Source organism: Tinamus guttatus, unplaced genomic scaffold, assembly GCF_059628265.1.
Source record: "Tinamus guttatus ecotype Peru unplaced genomic scaffold, ASM5962826v1 Tinamus_guttatus_pri_ptg000052l, whole genome shotgun sequence".
Lineage (NCBI taxonomy): Eukaryota > Metazoa > Chordata > Aves > Tinamiformes > Tinamidae > Tinamus > Tinamus guttatus.
This window is the reverse complement of record NW_028288586.1, coordinates 3,542,425-3,565,206: the sequence shown is the minus strand read 5'-3', so window position 1 is coordinate 3,565,206 and position 22,782 is coordinate 3,542,425. Positions and strand designations below refer to the sequence as shown.

The following is a 22,782-nucleotide window of genomic DNA, read 5'->3' as shown; positions in this document are numbered from 1 at the left end:
TTCTGACGCACCATGCCCACGTTACCTGGCTTCCTAGCACCATTTATATCTCCATTCACGAGCCAAACCTCCTATCATCAGTGTTAAAAAACATACATTATCAAAAGTTGACTTTATGCTCTTTTGCACAGTGTCCTCTCCGCTGTTCCCATTTTTATAAAGACTTTGTCCTTTTAAAATCCAGAAAAACTCAAAACCTTCCAGGTGGGTACTCTAAACTTTATAATGACAGTCATCTCCATTCCATGTTGCATCTAGCATAGGGTCATGAACCAGCTCTCCAGCATTCTATTTAACAGATGCAGATGCGTTTTTCTCTCTTCTGTAGGCATCAGGTCCTTGGAGAGAGAGGGATTCTACTTTTTAACAGTTCTGCATTTCCAACTCTAGCTTCCTGCTGAGCCTGGTAGTACCTGTGAGAACCCCAAATAAGTCCTGAATTCTCCAGTGCCTGACTTGCATCCTACAAGAAATGAGGATGTCTTGGTGAAGTATTGCAAAGCAAGCATCCTAACACCCACGCTAGAACCTGCTGCCTCTGTATTCTTGATACACATTTCAGTTCTGCATTAGAGCTGAACAGAGTCTACAGGCCTCCTGGTTGTCTGTTGCTTGGGAATTTTTTTTTTTTTTTTCCTGACAACGATTAATTATCACTTAACAAAGTTGTTGATGACTCTGATTGCTTCCTTGGTCCTTGGGGCGAACTGTTCCATTAAGTAAAAGCTTAATTTTGTATGATATAAAATCCATAGGAAAGCTTTAAATTAATCCAACTGATCATGTGTTCATTTATGTCTACTTACATTTTTGGATTTAGCTCTTAGCATTTTGGAAAGGACTCAGGCAGTGAAATTTGGGGATGGATGCCTATATATTCCCAGGAACAGTGGAGCACTGAAGCAATAAAGACAATGAAGGGCACTGATGGCCTGGAGGAGCTGCTGCTAAGAGGAAAAAATGCCTCTCTCTAGCTATGTTATACCAAATGTGTTTAAAATGCTTATGAGCATTATGGCCCTAGAAAAAAATAGTTTATTTCATATAGGACATGAACAGGATGTTTTGTGTTTACTGCAGAGAATGACACTTAGATACATTCATGAAACTGCTACTCTCATGTTACTATCCTGGAGATAACGAATATTCATTATACTTAGTATTAAGTAAATACCAAAGTTACGTTTGATCTCAAGCAACACAAAAGAAGGCATAACTAGCTCGGTTAATTCTGAGCTCTCCTATGCATTTGAGTTAGCATATTTGTTACTAAAGTTATTAATGAAGAATTCTCTTGAGAGAATAACTAAGGCATAAAGCCATCAGAAAGTCACCAAGAATTTCATTAAGATATAATCATATTTGGAAAAAAAGATTGTTTTTTTTCATTATTTACTTAAAAACGACAAAAATCTTAAATGTCAGCATTGCACTTGGGCACAGCTTTATGTTTAAGGCACTGAGAATTAGTGGGATTAGTGAGAATTCCACTGAGGATTAGTGGGATCTCCATCTAAAGGAAACCAAAGACATTGATTTGAATATGTGCATGTGGGTATAATATGCTTTAACTTTGTTTCTTCAAATAATTAGACTTAACTTTCCTGACTGTCACTGTGTAAGTGGCTTTGAGATCCAGATCTTCAGGACTATTTATGTGCTGCTTTACAACTTCTAACATCTTAACACATCACTGAGAAACCTCAACATCCTCAAATTTGTCCCTGAGTTTTCCCATAATCTTAACATTGCCTAGGATTAGACCAAATCAAATAAATTGAATTTGGATTCCACTTTCCAACTAAAATTAGTATAAAAGAGATTCCTAAACACCTGTTTGGCAGAGATTCCTAAACACCTCTGTGGTTTTCACCACTAGATGCAAAGTGTGCAGGTGCTAAGACCAGAGGACCTGAAATCTTACCTTACCCAGCTGCCTAGAACTCTAATTTCTTACGACCAAAACTCCTATGACACTTGTGCGTCTGCCAAGAGGACCTTCCACCTCTTCTAATTCTGCTAAATGTACCTGAGACTTCATTTACACTTATTTGCTGCTCAGCTCTCCAAAGAGGCATTCCTGGGCCTGCCTTACACACAGTTCTTGACCATCAGAAATTGTCAGAAATAAACACTGGACTAAGTCTTCCACAAAGTGAAAAAAAAGAAAATAAGGAGGGATTGGGAGACGAATGCCCGTTTCATTTTGCTTTAGTTGTTTTTGTTTGTTTTGATATTTGTGCCCAAGCGGAATACCTCCTCTCACATTTATGTGATGGCAACAGAACGTGAACCCAGTTCACTAACATGCCAGAAGGGCCTGTCAGCAGCTGGGCCACTGGGTTCTTAGAAAGCATGTTTATTCCTCACATTAAAGTAAACCCATTTCTTATAACTAGTGGAATGTCTCCTTAGTCTCCTAAGAAAACATGGATAAAGCTGAAGAATTGACATAGTCATTGGACAGAGTTGGACCCTCTCATGGGACAGGTTTGAGCAGCTACTTCCAGGAATATTTATCCTTATGATAAGTAAAATAATTTTGGCTAGAGAGATTGAATATTATCAAAAATATAGAGTTAGAAATGAGCAAAAAATTAAGTATATAGTGATCTCACTAAGCAATTTCATCCACCAATCCACTGTGGATTTAAGTTATAGAAGGTTGTGCTAAACTCTAACACCTCATTACTTATGGTTAAAATTTTAAAGAAAAAAAAAAGCAAAATTCATTCATTGATAACTTTCTTCATTCTCACAATTCCAGCTACTACAGCATAACTAGAAACATGAGAGTACAATAGACAGAAGATACCATTCTTACCTACCAGTACCAATTTAGGTCTCCATGTCCATTTTACACAATAGAGATCTAAAGAATATTTTTTCTTCATAGATTATAGTTATATTAAGTTATATTTATTATTACACCACCCTTTGTTATAGAAAGCATCTTGGGATCAATGGTTAGTTATTCTCCAAATTTTTAAAGCACCTCTTTTTCTCAAATTTTTGCACTGACGGGAGATAGAAAATGACATTATGTATTGGTATTAAAAGAACACAGCATAATTGCATATAGGATAAAACCTGAGCAGAAAAGAAGATACGGGATTGTATTCCTCACATTTCATCTGCTTACTCAATTCACAGCTACTTTCACATGTTTAGAAAAAAAATGCATTTTTAACAGGAGCAGGAGGATTTTAGAATCCCTGTCATACATTTATAAGTAAGTTTTATGTGGCTACATGTTACAAAGACCCAGAACTAGGTTCTTTTGACAGCAGTTGAGTTATGATGGATTTACATTTAGTGTAAATGAGATCAAAGTCTGGGTCACTCTGTCTGAGAGGATATTGAACAGAAGCAAGCTGCAGAGTGTCTCTTCTTGTATTGAACAAACATGACTTCTTTTGTTTCCTATTTTCTTTTCTCCCAAAGTACAAGGAGCTGCACTCTGAAATACTCAAATCCCTTAAAAATGCTTTGCATCTTCTGCGTTTTCTTAAAGCTTTCTTTCTGAGATTCAAATGTCAATAAAATAGTTCAGGAAAGATATAAAAAAATCTCATCTTGTTCTCACATTTCCCAATGATAGAAAGTAACAGCAGAAATACTTGTCAAAAACTGGTAACTTTTCCAGTATTGCCTCTGCTGATTTGAGCAGAAGGATACCTTGTGGAATTAGCCCCTGTATAAAAGGTGAGGATAAAAGCTGCATTCCTGCTTGTAGTTTCAACAAGCAGATGGGGGTTCCTGGTTTTGTTTGCTCGTTTGTTTTGTTTTGTTTTTTCCAAATAAACTCAAATAATCCCCACCAAGACACTTTGCCTATATTCCCAGCTGAAGTTTAGATTTTGTAAACACAGCTTGGCAAAGGCTTCTCCCTTCATGTTACATCTATAACAAAATGTTGAAAATGTTTTAAAAAAAATCAACTCTCACAACACCATTCACACAAGTAAATCAGTAATAGGATGCTTAAGCAAATTGAAAGTGGGTGTATTTATTTAATAATAAACTAATTTGAAGCTTAAGCATATTATCTGTTCATTAACAACAACAACAAGCACAAAATATGACAAAGCCAGCATATTCTTTTTCAGGTGAAGTGAGTTTTTCTTTTTTTAATTCTGTAGTTTAAAATAATGGCTTTTTTGCTGACACTTGTATGCCTTGTTGTCACCTACACTAATGCAGGGAGTTGCCAGTGTTGATATCAGACTTTAGCAAAAGAAGACTGGGCAAGTAAGGGGAGGAATATTGAACTTTAAGTTCCCGTGCTTTTAAATACAAATGCACTATAGCCTTTTTTTTTTTTTTTTTTTGTAGGGACTCCTTCTAGAAACTAATAGTGTGCATGAGCAATCTTTATTTCGCTGCACAGACCACCCTGACATCAGCTGGAGATCTTAGTCCTTCCTACCATACCAGACCCAATTAAGATCAAGTATTCCTTTATGTACCTTGCATATAAATTGACTTTTAAATGAACAAATTTATAAAAACATAGTGGCATAGTTTGGGTTACAGTTTTGGGATATACAACTGTGAAATAATAATGACGTTTGTTAATACAGTGGAAAAAAAAAGGAGACTTGAGCTGCATAGGCTAAAGTATTAATGTGAACCACACACACAAAAAAAGAGAAAGCCAAATAAGACTTAATTGCAAAAGGGGGCAAAATATTCAATTGTAGAGAAAGAACTAGCAGTAGCACTTACCTCAAAACTTACCGATCCATTATGATCAGTGTCAAATGCATTAAACAGAAAATGTGCATAAGTTGTGGAATCTATAATTTAAAACAGTAAGAATAGTTTGCGTGAGCACATCTTATTTCAATTAATTTAATTCCATGAAAAAGATGATACCAGCAGGACTAAATTTTTAGTTTAAACTTTCTGTTGCTGTTGTTGACATCGTTTTTTTTGGCAAAAGAGGAGAGACGTAAGTGCAAGCGTACATGTAACTAGAGTGTTAGGAATGGGAGTTGCAAAAATCTGATCTCTGATGTCTGTATTCGTTTTCATCACTAGTTCTGTGGGCAAAGTACTAATCACCATTATCTGAAAGATATATGGAAGAGTGGCAAAAAAGTCTGTACCTATACTCTGAAACAATCTCTGCTGCTGACATGTCTGCTTTATCAGTTAAATGACCATGAGAGGAGACCTATCTCGTGTTAATGAAGAAGAATGTGTTCATTTATTCATTTCAAACGAAGGAACCAGTCCTGCTTTCCCCTGGCACTTTGCCCACGGTGAAGATGAGCTAGCCAGAAGCTCCCTGTACTCAGAGCTCAACACAGTGCAGCAGTCGTCTGGAGAGAAGGCTGAGGCCCTTGCTGCACAGCTGCCTTATGGATGGTGGCCCACACATGAGATAAAATCCTGTCCAGAGTGGCAGAGTCTTAAAACCGGTTTGTGGCTTAACCCTCGTGATCATCATTTTAGAGCTAGCTGCTCAGAAACTTTGAGAAAAACAGCTGTGACTAAGCAAAATGGTCAGCAAGACTCTAAAAGACAACCTTATTCATATATTGGCTCAATTTGGAAACACAATACAGCAACCAGTGTAAATATGTCAATATAAGTTTTTGTAAACATCCATTTTCCTATTTCCACTAAATTACTTACGAGAGACCAAAACTGCTCCAGGAATAATACATTACAAATGGAAATGGAAAACTTCTCCAGAGATCGCCCTGTTGATGTAAATTAGCAGCTGCTAAGGTTATGGGAAGGCAGCTCTGCTCTGCATTTTCCCTCACTCAAAACCCATGTAAATTACTTATAGTACTTGTTGCTTTGTCCCTCCACTTCATTTTTATATTAATTTTATGTTAATTAACATTAACCACAGAAACATTTAGTAAGATGAGAAGTTTTGTGGCCCTCAATGTGCAAGTGAGGGACTGAGGCAAAGAGAATTCATGATGTTTGGCCACAGTCATGACTGCAAAATCAGAGAGGTGCCCAACCTGAGAGTCGCCTTGGAAATTAAAACGATTCTTCCTGAGGCTATAGAATATCTCAGTCAGGACACAAATACTGCAAGGGAAGGCTTCTACAAGGGAAGAAACCCAATAAAGTAAAACTCAGAACTTTGTACCTCACAGATTCAGACCTGACACTAGTAAGACAAGTCCCTGATTTGACCTCAGAATGTTAATTTAGTATGATAAGAAATAACTGTAACAAGATCAAACTCTGCAGCCTTTAGACCCTGGCTACGTCTGTTAATGCATTGAATGCAGTGAATTTCCAAAAAAAAAAAAATTGTCTTTCACTTATCCTTATCACTTATTCACTTATCACTTGAGCCTTTCACTTATCCACGCATGTAGCCAGCCACCAGCATCACTGCTGAAGGCATGACCTAACATACAAATTCCCGCTTTAGCTGAAAAATTTAAATGTGCTGACTTCAGCTTATATTTAGAATTTTAAGAGTCAGATTTTATCTAATCTCCTTAGACATCTGTTGTGCAACAAAATATACTCTGAATAATCTTCTGGAAGAAAAATATTACAGAGCTATAATCACTGCAAAGTGATTATTAGGTCTCTTCCCACTTCTTTGGTTTAATTTCATAAATAGGCAAAATATTCCTAAATATTTACTGTGTACTTGTAATGAATATAACTGTGTTAAAACAGTTTCTTTTTTTTCTTACTATGTGTTGCCCATTTATGTTACAGTTTAATACCCTTTTTGTATGTCTATAAATAAATAAAAACAGTCTGTATTTGCAGATGTTTCTCTTGGTAGTAACCTTTTTTAATAATTAAAAAAAAACTCAGGTTTTTTCAGGGTTGTTTATTCAGGTGAAACTTCTGTTGAAGTTTTCTATAATTTTGTCTTCAAAAATTGCGTAGGGCAGTTTAATCAGTGATATGCAATGTGACTTCTCCTCCCAATAACTGTTCAATATTAATCACAGTAGACAAAAGCTTTACTTTATCATGAAATACAGTTTTGTCTTAGTGCCCTGAGAATAAGTCAGCTGCACTAGTCAGCTACATTCATAATTTGACAAATTGAGGTAAGAGGAAATGTAAAAATCCCCATTCCTTTGAGATACAGACTTAAGTATCTTAAATATAGAAGACAACAAAAAGATATTCATTATGTATTCAACAGTATCCCTTACCGAATTATGAACATAACCTCTTCTGTTCATAACTTAGGAGGAATGTAATAATTATTCAGGGCTGACTCTTATCTATGACCTGCAAGTCTAAGAACAAGTCCCAGGCTGTATTTCAGACATTCATTTGAACTGAGTGTCAAATGAATTCAAGGGAGCTAGTGGGGCTTGTTCATTCACCTACACAGCCACAGTTTTCCCATTTATTAAAAATAAGTTTTCTTTACTACAGTGCCTTTCTAGAAGAGAAAGCTTCTCAAAAGGCTTCTACCTTTTAAAATACATTGATTTTGTTGCAATTATCATCTCTTTTGCAATTCATATGAGTCCCTTATCCCCTTTTTATTCTTCCTGGCCCTTATCCTGGATAATCCTGGAATTTACTTGATTAGACTTTCTGCATGACATGGGAAAATGACTTCTGATGATTAGTCACCCAGTCATCATTGTTTGGTCACCCTAAAGTTCAGATGTTACACAATATCATTCCATTTGCTTAAGTGATATGAGTAATTATAATGATACAACTTGTTGTATCCATTTTTTCATTACAGTGAATATTTGGGGCACAGTGTACACACATGGCCTAAGTTTTGATTCCGGGATGTACAAACATACTCTTCCTCTGCAGACAAACGCAAAAACAATCTTGTAAACCCGCCTGAAATCCAAAGGCTTCAGCTGCATACAGGATGTTGGTTATACGTTCAAAGATGTAAGTACCTAATCTGGCTGCTTAATTAGATACTTACATATGATGATCTCACCTGGTTGTTTACAGGCAGGGATATACAAATAAAGACAATTACTGGTGCTTGGAAGGTATCTTTACTGTTTTGGGAAACAAAGAATAGACTCTGCTTGCCAGATCTCACACAGAATGGCAAAAGTCAACACAGAAATCTACAGAATGAAATGGAAAAATCTGATAAAGACTAGTCAAAATCAGAATGAATCCAACAGAAAAGAGAGATACATCCGCATGGTTTCTGGTGTATGATAGAGTCTTTGTTTTATCCAGTTGAAATTGCTAACAATGGTCATGGCTGCTGAAAATCCCCACTAGTCACACTCTGAGGAATGATGACCAAGTAAGGGGTGCATCATAAAACTTCTTTCCTTTTTTTTTTCATATTTTTATGTTTTAAGCAATATAAAAACACTATTTTTCAAAAAAAAAGTTGTATACTTGTAACATTTATTTCCCCAAGAAGAAAAAATAATTATCCTAATAATTACCTATTATAAATAATTGTAGAAAGTATTCAAGCCTCTTAAAAATCAAAAAAAAACAATTATGGATGTAAAATAATAGAAAATAATTATATGAAATGTACTTCTTATGCTGGAATATATCTATTCATTTTTAAAAGTCACTTAATAAATTTTAAACTTTTATCTTGTGTAGTTCCACAAAATAAAGTGATAGAAAAATTAGTTTTCTTGAAGACTGGGAAATAAATCTTTCCCAAAGTTGACTACACAAATTCCTGACTTTTGTGAAAGGATAAGTTTTCTGCAAGACACTTTAAAAAGCAGCTCTGCTTTATTAAGACTGTGTTCCTATGGAAACCTGTATGACTCTTACCGTATTCTTTTAGGATAATGGGATCTTGAGTGTTTCTGAAAAACTCTGTGCCCTGAGATATGAGCTTCTTTTAACTAAGGGAGTCAGACATTCAGCATAAAAAAATTAAAATGTTTTGAAGACAGCTGCTGCTAACAATGTCCTCTGAGAAGGTTAAGTTTTCAGTACTAATCTTATTCAAATATCAACAACTCTTTTTTATGTAAAACATATTGAGCAAAATATATACACAGAGAAAGATTCCAGTGTCACCGAGCCCGCAGCAGTTATGGGAAGCATACTGCAAGCTGTTGTATTTGAGAGGATAATCAGCTCTTCTGCTATTTCTTGTGAATAATTTTCCTAGCTTTTTGAGAAAAACTGTATGAAGTTTGTACACTTGTTTACACAGTAGCATACACAGTATTTATTTACACTGCACTCCTGGGAGTGGAAGTTATTAACACTAAAAGCAGAATGAAATGGTTTCTGATGAGGAAGAGCTTCCGAAAGATCTTCATTCAGATCTCTGAAATTATTAAAAAAAAAAATCCAGGTAACAAATGAATTACCTGGATTTGATACTTTCTTACCACTCTAAAAATCAAATACATGAAGCTTCTTCTCAAGAAACTCCAGAAAAGGATTGCCCAATTCAGCAGAGCCTAAGGCCTCACCAATTTTGTATTGCCATTGCTGGTGACAGGGTTTTCAAGACCTCAGGCAGAGGCTTGTCAGGCTGGCTCTGTCTGAACTTTTCTGGACCTGCCTGCAGCTTTCATTTAATTGGTTTAGCTGTGACTGCAATTTCTCTAATTGATCAGGTGTCCAAGGCTAATTTGTTGTGTTTGTCTTTGTGCAACCATATAGGCAGCAGAGACAAGCAGTTATTCTATGTAGGAGGAGATATTTATGACTCTAACATGATGATGCACCACAGAGAGCTACAGGGTTGGTGTAGCAGCAGAGACCTTCAAGTCGCGGCACAGGAGCCTCACGGAGGAGCACAGATCTATGCTGGTAAGGGATGGGGCACATAAACCGCTCACTAATGCTCAGCTAGAGAAATGCAGACCAAGAAATGGACAAAATTGATTTTAGGAGGAACAAAAAGAACATAGCAGTAGTATCTAACATATGTGACAGACACTATATAGTCAATTCAGATGTCACTTGGAGCTGCAGACCCCACGAAGAAAGAGAAAGGTAGAAAAGCTGTAAGCAAGCATAAAAATGATCCTGAGTAGATCCTAGTGCAAGGAAAGAACTCATGAACCATATTCCTCCCACTAAAGGACTCCGGATGCTGACAGCTCATCACCCTCAGCACCCTCAGAGCTCAGAGAGGAGTGGAAGGGCGAGCATGACATCAGGATATAGGGTTGAAATTAATAACACAATTTTCATTGCTTTTCATTGCTTTTTCTATAACATTCAGATCTGGACTAATAAACATTAGTCTCCTAAGATATTGACTATACTAACAATAAATTCTTTACTTTTGTCCATAAAGAATTCTGAGTGTAACAAATCTTACATATTGTGTTTTTATTATTCTAAGATTTTTCAAGTGAAGTAAATCACATGCAATTTTCACAAGCCTAGCTAACTAAAAAATATGATATCTGAAAGAGTACTTGTTAGTCTGGTTTAAAAACTTAGATACAGAAACAATCAGTAGGCAGGTCAAATCACTCAGCCTTTTGTTCTTACCTATTCAGTGTGCTTATTTGCTGAGGATTTCAGTGATGGTAATCCACAGTGAATGCTGCTCTTGACCTTCTAGGATTTTATTTAAAATAAAACTAATTGGGAGAGTTACTGTTCCTACCAATTAAAGATTAAAAAAAAAAAAAAAAAAAAAAAAAAAAAAGGTAAGTGAAAAGAAAGAGCTATGAACAGTCCCAGGGAAACACGAAAATCTCAAGAGCTGTGGGAGCAGATGAAGAGGCAAGATTGAAGTGCTGTAGGACAATCTGAGGAGGGAGAACTGAATGGAAAAAGGAAGAGGAAGGAAAAAGAGGAAAACAATTCTAGCGAAAAGAAAATCTGCAGTTCAAGGCAAAAACTCTTGGTTACACGTTTTTGTGCAACCTTCACTGCACTAAAAGATAATGAAGATGAAGAAATTAATGAAACCCCTGGAAATTACTTGGAAATTAGAATAGCATAAAAGCCCTCATTTAAGTAGAGGAACCCCATTAAAGTCAATGGGGCTTCTCCCTTTGATATTAGATTTGAATCATACATATACTGCCTCCTACAGTTTTAACTCCTACAGTGATTTTTTTTTTTTTTTAATGAAAGACTATAGGGAAAAACACCGAAGTTTAAACAGCAATAACCTACTCAGAGAAACCTGAGTTTTCAAAGATACATAAATCCAAGTTGAAACTTCATAACTAGAGACTGACCTCCTGTAGATATCACTGCATTTCAGTCTGCAATATACAACCTTAAATGTGTCTAGTCAGCAAGTAACATGCAAGTGCAAACAGAATTTGGTACAACCATATCGTCAGTTAGAACGAACTTTCTGAAGAGCTAGAAACTAATAAGAAACATAATTCTCCATATATTCTGATACTAATGTGTCTGCCAAGTACTCACCTCCTTGTGGAAAGAACTGAGAGTAAATTTCTTTGAAGGTATCTTCATTGACGACACCGCTGGGGCATTCCTGAAGAAAAGATGAGAAATAAACAGTATGTCCATCTAGTCTGGTTCAGACAAATTATGTATATGTGAGATCATATATGTGGTTCTGGGGGTTTAACAGAGTCTGAGTTTGCATTTTAAGCTAGGTTTTAATACAATAAATATGTATCACTTGTGCATTATGGAAACCAACCCAGGAAAGTGTACTGCACTTTTTACTAGAACCCACACTTGTAAAAAGGTCTATCTGGGGAATTCAGAAGTCCCTACCAAAGAAAATCTCATTCAAGTTCACAGCTCTTCTGCCTCCTTACCTCTTGTTGATGAATTGCAATATGTAAGAAAGGACAAGCGGCAAGCTACAGAGCAGGCAGATTAGAGAGAAAATGAAAGGATGTAAAGGAGACCTTGCAGAAAAAGACTTATGTAAGGAGATGAAAGGAAGAGTAGGCGCAGAGTATTGTTTATTAGCTAGTGGAAGAATACGAGAGGCAAGCCCTGCATTTGCCAGACCAAGACAATGAACTTGGGCAATGCACTTACTTTGTCTTAATTTCTTCTTTAATGAGAAGAGGAAAAGGAAAACAAAACAAAACAAACAAACAAGCAACAATAACAGACAGAAGTAAAAAAAAATGGCAAGCTCTTTACCAGGAAAGCATTTCTAGAAACAGAGGAGAGACAAATTGTCACATTTCATACATTTATTTCTGTCTATTGCTATACTGACTACTTGGACTGATGCTCCAATTTATAGATTCCTCATTGTAAACTGGCAAAAAGAAGTATTTTCAAAAGGAGATAAAGCATGATGTTTCTTAAATCAAATAAGGAACACTGAGATATTTATAGTTATGGTAATTTATGCTAAGAAACAAATAGTGTAATCTATCTGAGAGATGAATGCACTGAAAATGCATGTCAAATCTGTAAATCTAAGATTGCTTTATGTCATTTAACCTCAGCCAAAATCAGATCTCCACCAGAACTGACAATGTGTCACATTAAGAGACAATTGTGTCTGACCAGGCGAAGAGAAGTCCTGCAGACAGAGCAGGCAAGGATTTTTTCCTGGCCACAGAGGTTGGTGTGGATGGAGGCAGAATTAGAACACAGGTCTCCATAGTACCAGCTCTATCCAATGTGCTGGTCCATGCAGCCTCTCCTAACAAAGCAGTTCAATGCACAGAGAGCGAGCTGCACTGGATCCAGAACCTCCTCCTTACAGCAGCAGTCCAAGTAAGGAGCAATCTATTACTTGAGGCAGGATCTCACAGCCCGTTTGGGTGCAAAGATGTCCTAGAACATCTCTCTCTGCTTTTACCAGCACCACATAAGAACTGCAGTCTCCAAAGTCCCTAATTAGGTTTCCTATTCTGCTTGTCTTTTAATATGAAGCCTTTGGAGTTGTATAAATGCGCACTGTAGACCATGATTTTTACTTGTATTTGAAGACCAGTAAAGAAAGCTTCTAAGAGGCATTCAAAGATTTGGTGATATTAAAAAAAAAAAAAAAAAAAGTAACAAAGGTATTTCATAAATTCCTCTTCCTATTATATATTGATACATCTTTCAATATTCCCAGACCCGCTTCCTGAGAGAAATGGGAGTGTAAAAGGGCAATGCAGTATTTAAGAACTCAGAAAAAGGAGCACTGACTTCTTTCTACTCTGCCTGTCTTTCTTTCTTTCTTTTTTTTTTTAGACAAAAGTTTGGAACATGTTGAGGGAACTAAAAAAAAAAAAAAGGCTTTATTTTTAATTTAACTCAGATTTTGCATTTTTGTCCAGTAAGCTTAACACATAATAAATGACCAAAAAAAGTGTATTTAGGTTCACCAAACTGTATGCCTCACTAATATGTACAGTGATTTTTCTACCCTTTTCTTGGATGAGAAAGACATCCAAAATATGTACATTTTACAATGACCTCCCTTTTTACAGTAGGTCTTACGGGCACAAGAAACATCAGCACCTCCAGCTGTACCAAATCTTAGGCTAAAGACAGTGAAGAATAAGACTTCCTTTTCCTGGTTGCATGCTAGAGGTAAATCAAAGAAACTCTGGAAAAATTGTCTGATTTATTTTTTATGCTATTTCAAAATAAGTTAGCAGGTCTCACACAGCTTGTTTTAAGAGAAGTACAGGATCTACATACCTTATTTTAAAGGTCCATATTTTTTAATGTCACTTAATGAATTCATGTTTCCCCAGATTGTCTAAAGGAAACATTCCTCGAAATGGCAGCCAACTTCCACAAAATTGTATATTAGTGGAGGCCAGAGTGACCACATGTTTTGCATTTTCCTCAGTTCTCTATTTTCCTCAGCTCTCTCTTTTCCTCAGCTCTTTGCCTCATCATTGCTAGTCCCACCCCACCTTATCCTACAGGTCTCCAAGGATAAGAGAGCTGCAGTAGCAATATTTTAGGAATATTCTTTAAAATTCTGCTAGGCTTGGCAATGACTCCTATCAGGAACATACTGCTTTTCCAGATGCTTTTTCCATAGCTTAGATATTTCCTCTAAGATGCTGTAAGACTCTGAACAGTTCTGTTCTTAAACAATTCTAATCCAAATATATATGTAGCCAATGTCATTTCCCTCCAAGGCTGTTCTATTCTTGACTCACAGGTTTGGGGAAAATTTCTCTGGTTCAATGAAGGACATTCAATATTGTAATTGTTAAATATGCCCCATGGCTTTATGGCAAGTTATTGCTGACTTGATTCTATTGCACCAACTGTAATTAAAAAAATCGTTCTTACCTTTCATTAAACTCTTATAAAAGAATGTAAAATAATTAAATAGTTTGAAAGAAAAAATGTGAGACTCATTTAAACCATTTCTTACATTCTATTTCCCTCCAGCTGTAGGTAATTTATTTTGGTCAAGAAAATTTCTGTTTGACAGTCTTTTAAAAATACATTAAAAATGTATTATATGTTCCATATGGAGAGAAAAAAATGAATAAAAGTTCATCTTGGGCTGTTTTTTTCTTGAGTCCAGTACTCTGTCCTTTAGAGAGAAAATAAGATAAACTGACAGAAAGAACAGACAGAGAATAATAAACATGTTTCTGCCTTTTGATGATCTTTCTTCTTGCAATTTTACTGCTGGGAAATCATAGTTTGAACATAAGGTCTTACAAACCGCTCCAAAACCTGTAAATTATTTACCAGCTTCATGCTGTCTTTTATTTCAGCAATTCTAAGAAGGTGGATTCTTCTTTGCCACCTAATCAACACTCTTTGTAGACAAGAGGCAAACTCAAAAAGACTCAAAAAAGAAGAAAGAGAGAAAGGAAGGGTAGGAAAGCAAATGAAGCAGAAACAAGCACAAAGCTTGGACTTCTGTCTTGCAAAATAAATGCTCTTGTATGATGGATTAAACTGTACTGTGTGCTTTGACAATTTTAAATATATTTTAATTACAGGCTTCTGCATGTCAACTTCTTAGGATGGATGTGGGGAAACTGGACACAGGTCAGCAGAGGTTCATGAAGATTACCGGGGATAGAAAGCACATGGCATACACGGAAAGGCTGAAAGAGCTGGCCTGATTCAGGCCAGTGCTAAGGCATGAGCTAATAGGAGCCTACCTGAAGGGCAGTAATAGAGATAAGAGAACTATTTCATAGTGGCAGTGGCAGACAACATAGCAAGGGGCAAGGGCCACAGTCCAAGTTTCATGAGTTCACACTGGAGACCAGTAAAAGCTTTTTCTTTCTTCTTTTTCACCCAAGTGTGGCTATGATTGTGATAGCCCTTAATTTCAGTGGGAAGTTCCACTGTGGAACAGCAATGGAAAGTTGTCCATGCATGTGGCAGAGCCTTTCTAAGGGTTGAGACGAGAGGCATTGTTTGCTAAGCAGACCTTGATAATTTGCTAATATGAACATGATCATGCTGATGAGGACAAAAATCTGCAAGTTAGAGAACTGAGGCAACAAGTTCTGGAGCCTGTGAGTTTTTTGTTGTTGCTTTTTGTTGTTGTTGTTGTTGTCTTTCATAGTCTTTCATGTTTTTTGAGCTTAAGAAAATTAATATCCAATTTTCTGAACTCCCTACTTCCAAAGCTGCATACTTAAAATTCATTAAAATTTGCTCTATTTGTAACTTGCAAATTTCAAACAATATCTCTATAGCATTTCTCTTACTCTGATACTCATTAATTAGTATTTTTAGACTAAATATCTAGTTTTATTCAGAAATATATTTATATATAATGGGTTTCATAAGTGCACATTTTTGTATACCCAGCCTGACCTCCTATGGCTAAAGATCAGCTGTGTAGTAAAATCACTCAGCAAAAGTATCATCAAAGCTTTATCAAAGAGGAAGGTTTCTTAAGAGTAGCTAGGCTAATATCAGCAGTGCCTACAGCTGAAATGCAGTGTTTTTCTAGGCTAGCTTATAGACAGGTAGAAAATCTGACCACAAGAGAACTCAAATAAGCTCTTGACTAGCTACAGTATTCAAGCAGTACATAAATTTTCTGAAATGAGCCTACAGGCACTAAGTGCACAAATTATTCCCATTCCTATTCCCCTTCCCCGCCATAACATGTCAGAAGTAGAGGATATAAGAAAATGAGCTACAAACTGCCTTCCAAATGATGGAAAAAGTAGGGACATTGGTGAAATATGTCTATATGATATCACCATGCCATAGATGAAGTAGAAAAATAGATAGATCTCACCCAGAAAGGACCCAGGCCCCACCACACCACACACCAACGCTGGCACATGACTGTCACCACTACATCTACCCTAACACCTTTTGCCTGAGGAGCTTTATTGCTCAGCCATTGCATTTCTGCAGCTTAGCCAAGTCGGGGCCCATAGTACAGATACAGGCCTAGATCCAAGAACCTTTAGGCTTATAAATCTTACCTACTGCCACTTTGGAAACCTGTATCTCTGACCCACAACATCCTGAATAGGTTTTGCCAACACACTTCAGAAAACAGTTTCCTACTTCTCAGTGTTTCTCTTTAGGCAATGGCTCTCTAGGCACAGTTTCACACTGCCTGAAAAATAAAGCTGAACACCCCACAGCCAAGAGAGTAAGCAGTTAAAAATGAAGATGTGTGGAAGGATGAAAGAAACACAGGAAAAAAACATCTCAAACAAGCAGTGTAATGTTTAAAAAGTGATTTGCTGAAATGACTAATGATTCCAAGAGCTGTTGTGATTAAGGCACTAGATCATTAAAAATGCCTATTTCTCATATTCAGATGGATAATTGGCTGAGCAGAGGTGGTGAAGTTATACTGCATGAAGTTAAAAGAGCAAAATAAAAGTAAAAAATCAAGGCAGTAATTCAATGTCAAGGTTTGTGTGGAGATTAATTTGCCTTCCTACCACTGTAAAGCCATTCCAGTACCTTAGAAGTACCTCCTTTGCATACCTGGTGTTTAACATGCTATCACTCAGTCTTGGGTTCACAAGCCCATTTTTCTCATCTTGGGCTACTTGGTGCTGCTGCAGGATCCATCTTTCTCCTGCTCATTTCTGCACATGCTTTCTCTGCCCTCAGCTCACATAGTGTTCCTGCTCCTTGGGCTGCTGCCTTAGTCCTACCTTTCTCTATTCTCTTTACCTTTGCAGGAGGACACCGAGCCCTTCTTCACATATTCTGTGTTCCCTACCTCTTGGCAGAAGCATGCTCTGAAACCCCACCTCTCAAAACATTTTCTAGATCCCAAACATTTTTCCCCCTGAAAAGATTTTCACAAAGTTTAAGCAAGTTATCACTGAATTTTATCCCATTAATCAGACACAACAATCCAAGATCAAACTGAGGAGGCATCAGATGAGATGAAAACTTCCAATCCAACAGATCCAAAATCTCAGCTCACTTTTAAGAACAGCAGCTCTCGTGAAAAGCATCTTTTTAATAATATTCTCTCCATCCTTACTTTGTGTCACATCCTGCCCTGTGCTGTTGCACAAGCCAGAGAAGATGTTCAGAGCAAACCCCTTTCTGAGCCTTGGTAGCAAATTAGCATTCCCAGCACAAGTGAGTGTTAGCAATAGCACCATGTTACATCAATGCCAAAAAACCTCAGGACAAACGGGGGAAAAAAAAAAAAAAAGTGCTCCCTTGGGAACTGTAGTGGCCATGAAGAGAGGCCTATGAATCTGGCAAACAGAAGTAATTTCAAAAAAAACATATTATTACTGTAACCCATTTCTCTACAATAAATATAAATCTACTTTATCCTTGATATATTTATTAGGAATAGATTGTTTATTGATTTTGAAGTGAGAGATAGTGTGAATAACTTTATGTCCTGAAAGGAGCGTTCACTTTTGCTACTGATTTTTTTTTTCATTAAAATGAGAAACAGAATGCAAATCATAAATGATCTTTATGAAAAGGGGTTAGGTAGCACTGCTGGAGTTCAGATTACGTTATTGGGAAACACAGAAGAAAGACCAAGAGTAGGAGAAAACAGGAGCAACTAATAAACAAGAAATGATTCTAGAGGGACTTCAAAATAGATGAGACAAACAAATCAAGGTTTTCAGAAATAAAAAAGGTTCGATGTGTTTAAATAAAATCAAATACAGTCCAGAAAAAAAAATCTCTAAAGTGAGATGCTATGTATTACCCTGTGAAACAACCTTAAAAAAGCAATTTAAAGGAATTCTCAGAAATTCCCTTGAAATATTTGATATTTATCTGCACAAAGTGCTAGAAATTAAGATTAAGAAAACTAACTTGGGTATAGTTAGATGATTTAAAAGATCTTTTTGTTCTCTCATTGATAAAGAAAAAAATATGCCAGACAAACACGCATGCTCATTTTTTTCCATTCCCTTGATCTAACCATTTCTAGAAGAAGCAATAACAGAAAAAGGGGAGAGGAGCAATTTAACTGCCATGTGCCGCCTACAAAGGCAATGGAAGCATAGAGATCAAACTGTAAGCACAGTATGGTCCATTATACTTAGGTGCTAATAAAACTTCAAGGGGGTGCTTTTCCTAAAGATCAAGTAAAAAGAAACCCTGTCCTTCTAATCTTAGACAGTCATTTATCTGAACTGCTGCTTTGAACCACAGTCTTCTGGAGTGCTGTATTGTCAATATTTGGACTCCTGCTTTTAACACCTCTTTTTCAAAGTAGATGAATGACAGAAACATTTAATTTCCTTTGTATTGATTTATCATTCAACACTTCCACATCAAATGGGAGCTTTGAGGAAGCTCAGAAAATCAGTGCCTGTATGAGATAATTGCAGTGCCTACAGAAGAGATACCTACTTTGGTCCTTTTGATCAGGCAGTTACATTATTCCTCTACCTCTCTGTTCTTCTTCAACTTCTCTGCTTGCCAACTACAAAAGCCAATTTGTCAAAGCAGTTGTGTGGGGTGTAGGGAGGAGACTGGCAGGAGAGTGCCTCAAACTCCACAGAGAGGATGAGAAATGACTTTATCTTTAGACCTGTCATTTTGGGGTCTGGCCAGGCAAAAAAATATTGCCTATGATCCAATGGAACAAGTCCAGACTCTTCCAAAAATTTACTGAAGGAACTGCATGTAATTAGCAAGATGATAACTGTGCTTTGCTGACATCTGACAATACCCATATGCTAGGGAAAATGAAAATGTTACATTACAGCTGTGTCAGCTCAGTAATTCGTTCAGGTCAGATGAACTCAAGTCCCCTTATACTAAAGCGGAATATCAAGGTGCAGAAGTTCAGTGGTGAATCAGACCCTCAACATCTTTACTAAACCTGTGAATTCCCTGTAAGATATTCAGTAGTTTTACTTTTTTAATATATATATAAGATCAATAGACTATGCTACATAATTCTAACAGGAATAATATACAAGAACCCAGCAAGCCCTAATGTGTTCAAAGCAATCACAAAGGCTACTAATTCATTCCTACAGTGCTGTAGGCATATTGCTTGTTCTTTGGCCAATGCCTCTGTTTATTAAGAAAAATATATAATTTTTGCTAGACTAAATTACACTGCCTTTATTTAGTAATGTTTTTACTCATACATCATTAATTACTGCCTCTTCCAGGTCACAAGTGTGGCAGGTCTTTGGTTTCATAAAGTACAATTGTTGGCAAAGACGGATATCGTAACTAGTGGTACTGCTACATCATTTCCACAATAGGGAATGACTACATTTTGGGCCCCTTCACAGTTGACATTGCAGTGAAATGGCTTGTCACTGACTTTGTGAAAGAAAGTGAGAAATGAGATGTGGTATGGACTCTTGAGTCCTCACCATGCAGAGGGAGAGCGTGAAGAAGGGAATCAGCGGGGCGCAATGCACACCCCGCTCCCAGGCTTGATGTAGAGTTGGGGCACAGTGATCCAGCAGTGCAAATCTGCTCCTGGGCATGGTAAACTATGTGTAAGCCAAAGCCTCATTTTAAGAACTGATGTCATTTTGATAGACACATCTCCACTAGCATTGCAGAAGTCTTCAGGAGTTTCGTAAGCTTTTTGGTAGGATGGACTGCTACCACAACCTATAAGCAATTCTTTTTAAAGTACTATCAACTAGCTGCAGAAAGTAGGAAGGATTCCTTGCCTTCCAAGTCACTGCCACAGATGGTTAGAGTGACCAAGGACTGAAATGGAAGATAAGCAGAGGCAGGCTGCAGTGGAAGAGCACATTAATAGCTTTGCATACCTGTTTGACAGGATTTGACAGTAGTGGCAACCACTAGGACTCAAAGAAAACCTTTTTTTCTTTTTATGACTGTGATCTGTTCAGACAAACCAGATAACTGAGACTACTGGGACAATCCACACTGTAACATCTCATGTTAAAATTACAAAAGGTCCTAAATATAAATAAGAAAGTGTAATATTTTTTCTTCTGATATATAGGGAAGCCCCCTTCATAGTTTGCATCCTCTAACACTGGTTTAGCAGAAGAGTCACCTGCTGCTCTAGACAACAGATATAACTGCCTTATTCTTCATGCCACTTACATAGAGTATCAGTTGGTTTTCTGAGCAACACAGGATAATCATAAAGCCTCAAAAGAAACAGTTTTTTTTTTTTTTACTTTAATCAATTTATGCATTCCAAAATGTGGAACATGTCTGTTAAACATTATTTCTAATATGGTCAACAATGTACATTATATATGAATGAATATGCTTATAACGACCTGTGTATATCTTGATGGATTTTTACTCATTTTCTCTAAAGAATAATCTGTGTTCAATTTAATTTCATTGAAAATCACTGGTGTTTTAAATTTCAATTATCACTTCTACTTATAGCGCTATCACAAGTGGGACAATCACTAATTTAATTCCTTGCCTGTTGAAATTGAACTATTTTTTTTTCCTGCTTAGGTTTCTCATGTTAGCTTTCTCAGGACTTCTCTCCAAAAAAAAAAAAAAAAGCTTTCACAGTATCTTTTCTTTATCAAAACTATTCTTGTTTTACATTTTTAATTCAAAATTCTGTGCAGTCATTTAGAAAGATGGTAATCTGATGATTTCAATGGGCCAAGATTTTCCCCTGAAAGAGCTTGTTATTCTTTTCAATAATTGCAAAATTAAGTCTTACAATATTAGAGTATCCTACAGTCTTCTTATATTTGAATATATTTACAAGCCTTAACAATAATGAGTAATCTCAGGGAATGACATGAAAGTCAGTGGGTTTAAGTGGTCTAGTCTCTGGTAACATCCATTTGTGAAATATGTTTAGAAGTTCCCTCCAAGGCTCCTTCCATCAGATAAAGCTTTTTGTCACAAGATAGGCATAAAACTTATACTACTTCACAATGGCACAGCAAAGACGCACAAGATTTGTAGCATCCTAGTGAAAGGCAGTGATACAAACAGGGGCCTCTTCCCACCTCTCCCTTAGTGCAGCAGCAATCTGCTGCTTTCAGGCAAAACCAAGCACAAACGAGGGGCTGGCGCCCACCCGGCGCGCGCGACCGCGCAGTAAATGGCCATCAGCACGTTGGCTGCTTCCACCACGCGGCGGCTACGTGCCAGCATCCCTTTGCATCACGGCCGCTCTCTCTTTAGCAGTGCCCGCTAGCTAGTTTAATTTTTAGTTTCCTATTATTAGCCCTGGCAGTAAACACCCTGGCTAAGGATAAGAACTGAAAAGCCCACCCCATGCTCACCACCCTGCGCTTTATGGAGGAGCCCCCAGCGCTTGAAAGGTCTGGCCCTGTTTGTCCCTGCAGGAGGGTTTTTTACAATACTCACTTTCCAAATAGGCAGAACCTATAAATAGATTAAACTTAGCAGAGCCCAGGCTCCCAATATTGAGAGGTACAGTTTGCTGTAAACATTTTAGAAACAGCAGAGGGCTTTGCCTCTTGGGAAGGCTGTTTTTATGCTCGCCTTGTTTCTGGGATTTGCCTTTCACACACTCCAGCACTTTAAGTCAGGTTCCTTCAAAATACTCAAACTCACAGGAGAGGGCAGGATGAAGGCCTTCCTGATGGTGAATGCTGGTCACCCAGGGAAATTTTGTCTAACTCACTCACATAACTCACATCCTGGACAGGATGAAGGACGTAAGCTATCCCTAACAGCAATATCTCAGTATAGCTAAATTCACTACTTGAAGACCATGAAGCATTTGTTTCATTTTCCTTATCCAAAGCAGATGGAGCTTAGAAGCTTAGCCAGTGCTTTAATTTTCACTAGAAACTCCTTGTACCCTTAAAAAACAGAAAATTCACTGGTGAAGAAACCATATGAATATCCTTCTGCCAGAGCAGAGGCGTGAGAGGATGGCATGATCCTCTCATGCCATCAGACTTGGCACACGATCATTATCAAATATGTTTTACAATCATATTTGAAAAAGAGAAAGTCTAAGTGCAGTACAATGTATTTATAACGCAACCTTAGCATGTAAAGCAAAATAACTGATCGGATCTGATTTTCTTCTATGTCAAAGACAACCAACGGTCAATACTTAGTGTTGACACTAAATTAAATTCTCATTTTAATCAAGATAGTAGAACATGAAGAATTTTGCATTTGAGGGACACATCTCTGCATGCAGGACATTTGGTTTGGAAGTGTCTCCCAACTAATGTGTCTTCAGTATTTTTTGAAGAGTGACTGTACTCTGTTTCTTTCAAAGACATTCAGTACTATAGGCAGATGGATTGATACTTGGTTGCTACTAACTATGATGAAATGCACTGAGGAATCATTTAAATTTCGTATTTTATAATATTTATCACTATAAAAGCTGCATTTATCATTCATTAAGGGGGTTTGCTTTTTCCACTATTAACAACATTTTCTCTGAAGAGAGGGGTCCCAGTACTGCAAAGCAAAGAACAAATGTGCTTATATCATAGAATCATAGAATGCTTAGGGTTGGATGGGACCTCTAGAGATCATCTAGTCCAACCCCCCTGCGCACGCAGG

The 22,782-nt window shown here is 37.1% G+C and overlaps 1 protein-coding gene across 6 annotated transcripts in view; it reads right to left on the bottom strand.

The window, feature by feature from the left end:
- The window catches only part of KCNIP4 (potassium voltage-gated channel interacting protein 4), a 374,869-nt gene that overhangs the window by 8,595 nt on the left and 343,492 nt on the right, over nt 1-22,782 (bottom strand). For all 6 annotated transcript variants that reach the window (XM_088539953.1, XM_088539957.1, XM_088539954.1 and 3 more), the window contains 2 exons: nt 11,335-11,404; nt 4,729-4,799 (listed from right to left, as the gene is read on the bottom strand). In XM_088539953.1, the coding sequence (XP_088396079.1) occupies nt 4,729-4,799; nt 11,335-11,404 (141 nt within the window). The remainder of the gene's footprint in view (nt 1-4,728; nt 4,800-11,334; nt 11,405-22,782) is intronic.